The following is a 10,103-nucleotide window of genomic DNA, read 5'->3' on the forward strand; positions in this document are numbered from 1 at the left end:
CATGGCTGCTCTCACTGTACAGGGCTGTTTCTCTACAGCATGATGTGACACTTCATTCTGCTCAACTGCCTCACAATAACAACATTAGCCTAATTAGCTTACACTCACTTTTTATTAGCGCAGACACACCACACACACACCACCTCAACAGAGACCTCACATGTGCCAGACACTAAATCCCTATCTTAATGCACAACATTCCCATTTCAATCTCTGGGGTTTTCGAAGGATTTACTAAAGCTGTACATTTTGCGGTCTCTATAGAGCTGATCTGTCTTCTTGGATGTCGTATGCACTGTTGAAAACAGTCCTATAGATTGAATTGCATTGAAGAACACTGGAGACAACATAGATCTAAGTGTGCGAGAGTGAGAGAGGGTGGATTGTGGTGTGAGGATCCTTTTATCCTGGTTCAATGGCTCAGAGAAAAGGGTGATTAGTTTGTCCCGTCTCAAAGTGCTGCCACGTCTTAAGTTACGGACATAAAAGCCCAGCCGTGTGTCGAAGAGAGCCGACATTGTCATGCAGAAGAAAAACAAAACCCTGCAACTTAGTGAGGGAGACACTGGGCAGCACTGGGGAATGCCTGTTAGGAAGTTTCCTTGTGTGGTGTTTTAAAACAAACCAGAGCTCAGGGGTTGAGCAGACAGCCTAATGCTTCCCTAGATAATTTAATACTGTAACCTTTTAACAAGAGACAAAGAGGGCTTTGAGGAAAGCATGAGACCATAAGGAGACCCTGCTGAAAGGCACATCCAGGGGATCATCTCTCACCCCTGTCCCATCCCAGCCTCTTCCCACCTCCCCCTGGCCCAGACAGTAGCCTTCTCCACAGGCATGAGGGGAGGTGAGGCACAGCACACAGGATGGTAGGTGGAGGTGGGAGCGTTCCTCTGGGCGGTGGTGGGGAATGAAAGTGATGTCTGGGCTGTTTACTAGGGGCTTTGTCAGGGGTGATGTCTAAGGTATGCAGGCTATGCGATGCGGATCAACGGCCGTAAAATCCCATCAAAGGGCCCTGCCAGGTCTCACTTGCGTGGGGCTAAGCCTGTCCACACAGAGTTGAGCAGTCCAAGGCCCAGTAGCAGACTCACACTCAGCCTTATGGCCCAGTACTGACTCCAGCCTCAGCAGGAGACTCAGCCTCAGCCCTACCCCAGCCTCAGTCCCAGTCCTGACTCCAGCCCCAGCCCCATCCCCAGCTTCAGTCCCAGGCCCAACCTCAGTCCCATCCCCAGTGTCAGCCCCAGCCTCAGGCCCAGCCTCAGCCCCAGCCCCATCCCCATCTCCAGCCTCAGCCTCAGCCCCAGCCCCAGTCCAGAGAAACTGTGCTCTCCTGTTACCGTGGCACCTCAGCCCAGCAGATCCCTACAACACGTCCCTCCATTACCAAAGCAGAGGATTAGAGTGGGGAGATTCTGTTTTGACTAATTTTATTGTTTTCTTCTTGACTATTTTCTGTTCAATTGCAGGTGGTCTCTCTCCTCTGGGATAGGGTTGGAAGTGACACTGGAGTCAGTCTTTGCCAAGGTCCATGGTACAAGCCTCTGACCTGTACCACCAGTTACTACCACTCCTCTGAGCCCGCTGATTGGGAATATGGCAGCATGACTATGAGTGTGAGCCGAGATTTAACTGTGGAGCTCCAACGAAACTGGGAACCAGTCAGCGCATTGGAATTGGCCACCCAACTGAACAAATAGGACCACCTGTCCAGCCAAACCCTCACTCTTTGGCAGGCAGACACACCCACCATCTCAGGACACAAGGAGCCCTGCAGTGCCAAGTGTAGCTGAGCCAGAAGCAAAGGGGATTAGGTCTGGTGGTCAGTCAACACTTTAACATGTCTGTAAATCCACTATCATCTTTGGCAGAATTTAAAACAAGACATTGCAATGCAAAGCCGGTTTCAGCAAAAATGTAAACAGTAATTTATGAGCTTTCAAAATGACTTAACATATTGGCGCTTTCACCCAGAGTCTGGTTGGTTGTGAACGTCACAGTAACTGTTGCACTGATAGTGCTAAGTGAAAGTGATTCATGCTTTTTAAGGTCGGATTCGGTTTCGGTTCATTTAAAAATTAAAAATAAACACGTTTTTTATTTCGATTATTATTTGTTAACATTAAATGCATTATGAAATATGACCTTGAAATGATTTTAGAGCTTTTTAATTGAAATTACAAAGCCAAATATTGATACCATTCAATTGCCAAAACATTGAAAACATTCCATGGTCTCTAACAACACAGAACAAAGAAATGAATAAGAGCCCCATGATATTACTGACTGCTCATTAATGCTTAACACTCATTAACCATCATTTATTCACATTACTTTACTTAAATAAAATATTTGAATTGTGTATATAATTTTTTTTGGGGGGACAACTTTATTATTTCATTTTTTAAGTCATCATCTCATCTCTGCTCAGGCAGTAGCAGCCAGCCAACCATCTAACATTACTTATGTGCTCCCCAATGAGCCAAGTGCCCCTTGTTAGCGAAAAGGGTACCCCGTGAGCATTAAGTTGCCACAGATGCCCATGCTGTAGAGCTGTCTGATGAAATCACTGTTTTAGTAGTTCTTCAAAGGTAGATAAAGTATACTTTCAAGACTGCTACAACTATTAATCGGGTAGAGATACCTCCAAGTACCTCTTGACCTTATGACCTCTTCCTGAATGCTCTCCCAACCACCCTCGGCTCCCGACCCAGGGCAACGGGTTTGACGCACCCTTCCTTCCTCTCACTAGCCTATGGAGTATCACCTCCACTCATGTGTAAGCGGGCGTCGATCCCGTAAAGATTGCATTTACACTAATAAACATACAGTCGTGGCCAAAAGTTTTGAGAATGACACAAATATTAATTTTAACAGTCTGCTGCCTCAGTTTTGTATGATGGCAATTTGCATATACTCCAGAATGTTATGAAGGGTGATCCGATGAATTGCAATTAATTGCAAAGTCCCTCTTTGCCATGCAAATTAACTGAATCCCAAAAAAACATTTCCACTGCATTTCAGCCCTGCCACAAAAGGACCAGCTGACATCATGTCAGTGATTCTCTCATTAACACAGGTGTGAGTGTTGACGAGGGCAAGGCTGGAGATCACTCTGTCATGCTGATTGACTTCGAATAACAGACTGGAAGCTTCAAAAGGAGGGTGGTGCTTGGAATCATTGTTTCTTCCTATGTCAACCATGGTTACCTGCAAGAAAACACATGCCGTCATCATTGCTTTGCACAAAAAGGGCTTCACAGGCAAGGATATTGCTGCCAGTAAGATTGCACCTATATCAACCATTTATCGGATCATCAAGAACTTCAAGGAGAGCGGTTCAATTGTTGTGAAGAAGGCTTCAGGGTGCCCAAGAAAGTCCACCGAGCGCCAGGACCGTCTCCTAAAGTTGATTCAGCTGCAGGATCGGGGCACCACCAGTACAGAGCTTGCTCAGGAATGGCAGCAGGCAGGTGTCAGTGCATCTGCACGCACAGTGAGACGAAGACTTTTGGAGGATGGCCTGGTGTCAAGAAGGGTAGCAAAGAAGCCACTTCTCTCCAGGAAAAACATCAGGGACAGACTGATATTCTGCAAAAGGTACAGGGATTGGACTGCTGAGGACTGGGGTAAAGTCATTTTCTCTGATGAATCCCCTTTCCGATTGTTTGGGGCATCCGGAAAAAAGCTTGTCCGGAGAAGACAAGGTGAGTACTACCATCAGTCCTGTGTCATGCCAACAGTAAAGCATCCTGAGACCATTCATGTGTGGGGTTGCTTCTCAGCCAAGGGAGTGGGCTCACTCACAATTTTGCCTAAAAACACAGCCATGAATAAAGAATGGTACTACACATCCTCCAAGAGCAACTTCTCCCAACCATCCAGGAACAGTTTGGTGATGAACAATGCCTTTCCAAGCATGATGGAGCACCTTGCCATAAGGCAAAAGTGATAACTAAGTGGCTCGGGGAACAAAACATCGATATTTTGGGTCCATGGCCAGGAAACTCCCCAGACCTTAATCCCATTGAGAACTTGTGGTCAATCCTCAAGAGGCGGGTGGACAAACAAAAACCCACAAATTCTGACAAACTCCAAGCATTGATTATGCAAGAATGGGCTGCCATCAGTCAGAATGTGGCCCAGAAGTTAATTGACAGCATGCCAGGGCGGATTGCAGAGGTCTTGAAAAAGAAGGGTCAACACAGCAAATATTGACTCTCTGCATCAACTTCATGTTATTGTCAATCAAAGCCTTTGACACTTATGAAATGCTTGTAATTATACTTCAGTATTCCATAGTAACATCTGACAAAAATATCTAAAGACACTGGAGCAGCAAACTTTGTGGAAATTAATATTTGTGTCATTCTCAAAACTTTTGGCCACGACTGTACACTGTCTGTATCCTGATAACGGTAACAATCACTCCCTCCCACATTAACAGAAGATCCCTGTCTGAAACACTAGGTGGTTGTGATACTTTAACAACAGAAACCTCAGTAATATGAAGCAATAGAAGAAAAGGGAAAGACTTACGATACAAGCAGCCAGCCTCTCCGTTGAGTTGAGACCATCCAGGACAGCACTTATACACGGTCTGGAAGTCTTGTCTGTAGATTTGTTTATATGCTGTGTAGTATGCCGTCCTGTTATCAAGGAGACATAACATTATCAAAGGATACAAGCTAGATAATATAAAGCTACACTATATAAAACACTTCTATACAATAATTAGAGGTTCAGATGTATGGCACAATGTCATGGTTGATCTGTCTGTTCTTAGGGAGGGTGGAGAGGGTGGTCTGTTCTTAGGGAGGGTGGAGAGGGTGGTCTGTTCTTAGGGAGGGTGGAGAGGGTGGTCTGTTCTTAGGGAGGGTGGAGAGGGTGGTCTGTTCTTAGGGATGGTGGAGAGGGTGGTCTGTTCTTAGGGATGGTGGAGAGGGTGGTCTGTTCTTAGGGAGGGTGGAGAGGGTGGTCTGTTCTTAGGGATGGTGGAGAGGGTGGTCTGTTCTTAGGGATGGTGGAGAGGGTGGTCTGTTCTTAGGGAGGGTGGAGAGGGTGGTCTGTTCTTAGGGAGGGTGGAGAGGGTGGTCTGTTCTTAGGGATGGTGGAGAGGGTGGTCTGTTCTTAGGGAGGGTGGAGAGGGTGGTCTGTTCTTAGGGGTTGGGTTTGCCATCCTGAGAGTGGGAGGGCTAGGTTGCTGATGAGGTTCAATGAGTAAGAAGAAAAAAAAACGTCAGATCCACTACGATAATCACAGAACATTTCCCACTCTTTTAAGTCACATACAGTATAATAATCAGGAAACATTTTCCCAGTCTTTTAAGTCGTCCATTTCAATGTGCAAGACTGGTAGACTATACTTCAGAGTACGGTGTCTAACCCTGTAGTTTAGAAGCCCTCTCACGGCTACTAGTCATTATGCGTCATTTTGTTTACACCGTGTAATTAAGGGTTTGGCTACCTTCAAAGCTGCCTGCGTCTTTGTATTGCGGTAAATATATGGAGAAAGCGAGCCTCAATAGCACATTGAGAAACTCCCCAGGGAGTGAGTCAGGGGTAAGCTGCAGGACTCTTCCTCACAGGTATGTACCTGACCTCTGGAGACGCCTCGGCTAAATAGATAGCTTAGCTAACCCTCCAGGAGAGCTGTGGCTATACCTTGCACTTAGTGCTATATGAGAGGCCTACAAGACCCTGATTAACGAACAAAAGAGAGGGAAAAGGATAGGAGACAGAAAAGAGGAAAGAGAGATTTTGACTGAGATTTAGGGAGATGAGGATGAGGCACTCTTAAACAGCTTTGACATGATTTGATTACTGTTAAGACTGAGTCAGCAACAACTGCACAACACAGAATTATCCATAGGCAATACATGCAATATAGAACAGAATGACTATCTACAGAATAGCATTCCTCAGAACAAACATAGGAGTCATGAGTATGTGAAAGGCTGACATAAAGATGATGGGTACAGAAGAGAAGCATAGAAAACTGGACAGGTGAATAACTAGTGTTGCTTTCAGAATGGATGGAGGAATACATGGATAGAAGCATGGATTGATTGATGGATGGATGGATGGATGGATGGATGGATGGATGGATGGATGGATGGATGGATGGATGGATGGATGGATGAAGAGATGGCTGAATGAAAAGTAGGACTCACCTTCTCTCGTATCCCATGCACCAGTTCTGTCCTAGGCAGCCTTGCTTCCAGACCTTGACCATGCGTGTGAAGGCCTGCACACACGGCTGCCTTTGGGCAACCAGCGTCACATCCTGCTCCACACACACGTTGGGCCTGAAAGAGGCCAGTGGAAAAAAACATTGAACAAATCAATATTCTGTCATATTCTGTCATTTTTGGGGTTTACAGTAAGAGGGTGGATTCCATAAGGGTTTATACTGTGTTGTGCTGCCTATGCTGTCTGCTAAGACTTAAGGGGAATTCTCCATACATTACTGTTTGACCCCTCAGCAGGGCAGCCAGCAGAAAACACTGCCTACAGCAAGACATCCAACAAACATTCACTAAGACTTTACCTGATACTACAGTATATCACAACATTGACCAAAGGAGAGCAGAATAACAAGATCATACAAACGGATTTGGACCTCTTGTTATTGAGTTTTATAAGCCAGGTGCCATCTGAGTGTCATAGATCCCATCGTACCATATTCCCTGCATTGTAGTCTCTAAGACCATCTCAAGCTGCCATGCTGTCCCTCTAACATTAAGCAGTGTTTTGGTACCTCTCCGGTAGAAGAAACTGCAGTACGTCTGAGAGAAGTCTCATCATTTACAAGTAGCTCAGTCATTCCATGTCCAATCTTGTCTCATCTCTGGGATAGTGTGTCTGTCTGATAGGTCTGTGATAACCTTCAGTTTGTGATGCTGATACTGTATCTATTTTTCCAAGACTGGCAATGGTCCCTCTGAGAAAATTCCCATTATTTTTCACTATCTGACATTGACACGGCCATTACAACTGAACAGAGACTTATAATGAAGTCAGACTTATCAGAAACACCTCATCTCGGACTTATCTCACCTGTTACTCTGGAATGCTCTCCATTATATGGAAAACTTAGGAGCATCTCAGGAATGCTTCCTGCATCATTAATCCACCCCAGATCATGTGTAATTATGTAATAACATTACAGTGCATTTTGAGAAAGACAGTAGAGTATTCTTATGATAACACCATCATAGCTCCAGGTGCATACCTTTCTGTGAAATGTACAAAATACAGCCTTAGAGTTAACAGTGATTGTTGTCTGTGTCATTTTAACTACAGGTTTATACACGCCCAGGTATAGAACACATTGTTCTTCTTTCAATGCAAACACCTCTAGAGTAAAACATTAAAACATGAAATTAATTCATTGATAAACAAATATCATATTTCAACTTGTGAAAGTTTTAAAATAATCCTATTAACAGGTAGTTTGATATGTCAACAGATATTGGATTCTGGTTATTTTGTTTTAAACTCAAATTAATAGCAGTAGCAAGTGACATGACTCTTACCAGAAATGTTTTATCATGTAGGTTACTGTGACTAAAATATGTATTATCAAATAAAAATGACAGCTTATAAAAATACTTACATGTATGGTTGTAGATTTCCATAGCTGGACACTGCGTAGATCCCATCGATAAGTAAGTATTGAAAAACGATGAAAACGAAGATACAATCCATTTTCAAGTTGTGTTGAATGTATCGATTATATGCATTAAAGCGCAGAAATGTAGTGGTATTGACACGTTTTAGTGAAAAGAGACAGAATGCACAAAAAATCCGTTGCCAAATTACTGAAAAAATATTGAAAGTTGGCTTCACTGTTACACTAAAAAAAATCAACCAGAGAGTGAGAAGTGTCAGTCCAACACCTTCTAGTTCCAAAAGTGATGCAGTCATACATCCCGTACAGAGTGGTGCTTGGAGGTCGTTCCTAACTGGTTTACAACATGCAGATGTTGAACGCACGTGCGCGCGCAATGGCTTATAAGAGTAAATCGAAGCAGCCTGGTCTCATAGACTAGACGTAACATAGTAAAAGTAAATCTACAACAATCAAACTAGTATGGTTATGTTTGGTATGGTTACATAGGACAGAAGGTTACTTAAGGCTAAAACGAAAGTATGGTATTTGGTCGGGGTGGGTAGGTGGGTGGATATCATCATGGACAATTTCAGCATTTTAGCTAATTAACAACTACTTACTACTTTTTAGCTACTTTGCAACTACTTCAAATTTTAGCTAACCCTTCCCCTAGCCTAACTCCTAACACTAACGTAGCTAAACTAGCCTAGCTAGCATTAGCGTTACCCGCCTAGCTAACAACAAATTGGAATTCGTAACATATCATACTAATTGGAGTGTCCCGGATTTACATTTACTATGTTATGTCTACCCCTGAGTCCAGATTGTTTGAAGAGATAATGGATAATTTCAATGGAATGGATTGGGACAATAACAGAGAGGTTATCTTTTCCCCCCCCCAAATGTCCTGGTGTTGTAACATGTTGCAAGTTAAAACTGTATTGTTTTCTTCAGATATAGCCTACTCATGTTTTTTGTTTGTTTTTTTCACCTTTATTTAACCAGGTAGGTCAGTTGAGAACAAGTTCTCATTTACAACTGCGACCTGGCTAAGATAAAGCAAAGCAGCGTGACAAAAACAACAACATAGAGTTACACATCAGATAAACAAACATACAGTCAAAAACACAATAGAAAAATCTGTATACAGTGTGTGCAAATGAAAGGTAAGGCAATAAATTGGTCAATAGTGGCGAAGTAATTACAATTTAGCAATTTACACTGGAGTGATAGATGTGCAGATGAGGATGTGCTAGTAGAAATACTGGTGTGCAAAAGGGCAGAAAAACAAAAACAATTATGGGGATGAGGTAGGTAGTTGGTTGGATGTGCTATTTACAGATGGGCTGTGTACAGCTGCAGCGATCGGTAAGCTGCTCTGACAGCTGACGCTTAAAGTTAGTGAGGGAGATATAAGTCTCCAACTTCAGTGATTTTTGCAATTCGTTCCAGTCATTGGCAGTAGAGAACTGGAAGGAAAGGCGGCCAAAGGTGTTGGCTTTGGGGATGACCAGTAAAATATACCTGCTGGAGCGTTTGCTACAGGTGGGTGCTGCTATGGTAACCAGTGAGCTGAGATAAGGCGGAGCTATACCTAGCAAAGACTTATAGATGACCTGGAGCCAGTGGGTTTGGCGACGAATATGAAGCGAGGACCAGCCAACGTGAGCATACAGGTCGCAGTGGTGGGTAGTATATGGGGCATTGGTAACAAAACGGATGGCACTGTGATAGACTGCATCCAATTTGCTGAGTAGAGTGTTGGAGGCTAATTTGTAAATGACATCGCCGAAGTCAAGGATCGGTAGGATAGTCAGTTTTACGAGGGTAAGTTTGGCAGCATGAGTGAAGGGGGCTTTGTTGCAAAATAGGAAGACGATTCTAGATTTAACTTTGGATTGGAGATGCTTAATGTGAGTCTGGAAGGAGAGTTTACAGTCTAGTCAGACACCTAGGTATTTGTAGTTGTCCACATATTCTAGGTCAGAACCGTCCAGAGTAGTGATGCTAGTCGGGCGGGCGGGTGCGGGCAGCGATCAGTTGAAGAGCATGCATTTCATTTTACTAGCATTTAAGAGCAGTTGGAGGCCACAGAAGGAGTGTTGTATGGCGTTGAAGCTCGTTTGGAGGTTTGTTAACACAGTGTCCAAAGAAGGGCCAGATGTATACAGAATGGTGTCGTCTGTATAGAGGTGGATCAAAGAATCACCCGCAGCAAGAGCGACATCATTGATATATACAGAGAAAAGAGTCGGCCCGAGAATTGAACCCTGTGGCACCCCCATAGAGACTGCCAGAGGTCCGGACAACAGGCCCTTGGATTTGACACACTGAACTCTATCTGAGAAGTAGTTAGTGAACCAGGCGAGGCAGTCATTAGAGAAACCAAGGCTGTTGAGTCTGCCGATAAGAATACGGTGATTGACAGAGTCGAAAGCCTTGTGAATTGATGTGAATTGATGTGAGGGCCCCTTAGGCTACAATA

The 10,103-nt window shown here is 43.9% G+C and overlaps 1 protein-coding gene across 1 annotated transcript in view; it reads right to left on the bottom strand.

Moving 5' to 3' along the window:
• Window positions 1-7,976, bottom strand: part of LOC106565913 (uncharacterized) — a 104,824-nt gene extending 96,848 nt beyond the window's left edge. The window contains exons 1-3 of the mRNA XM_014133599.3: window positions 7,622-7,976; window positions 6,177-6,311; window positions 4,543-4,652 (exon numbers count right to left, since the gene is read on the bottom strand). Coding sequence (XP_013989074.3) covers window positions 4,543-4,652; window positions 6,177-6,311; window positions 7,622-7,932 — 556 coding nt within the window. The 5' untranslated portion in view covers window positions 7,933-7,976. The remainder of the gene's footprint in view (window positions 1-4,542; window positions 4,653-6,176; window positions 6,312-7,621) is intronic.
• Window positions 7,977-10,103: the final 2,127 nt, after the last annotated feature.

This window comes from Salmo salar, chromosome 12, assembly GCF_965601325.2.
Source record: "Salmo salar chromosome 12, fSalSal1, whole genome shotgun sequence".
Taxonomy (NCBI): domain Eukaryota; kingdom Metazoa; phylum Chordata; class Actinopteri; order Salmoniformes; family Salmonidae; genus Salmo; species Salmo salar.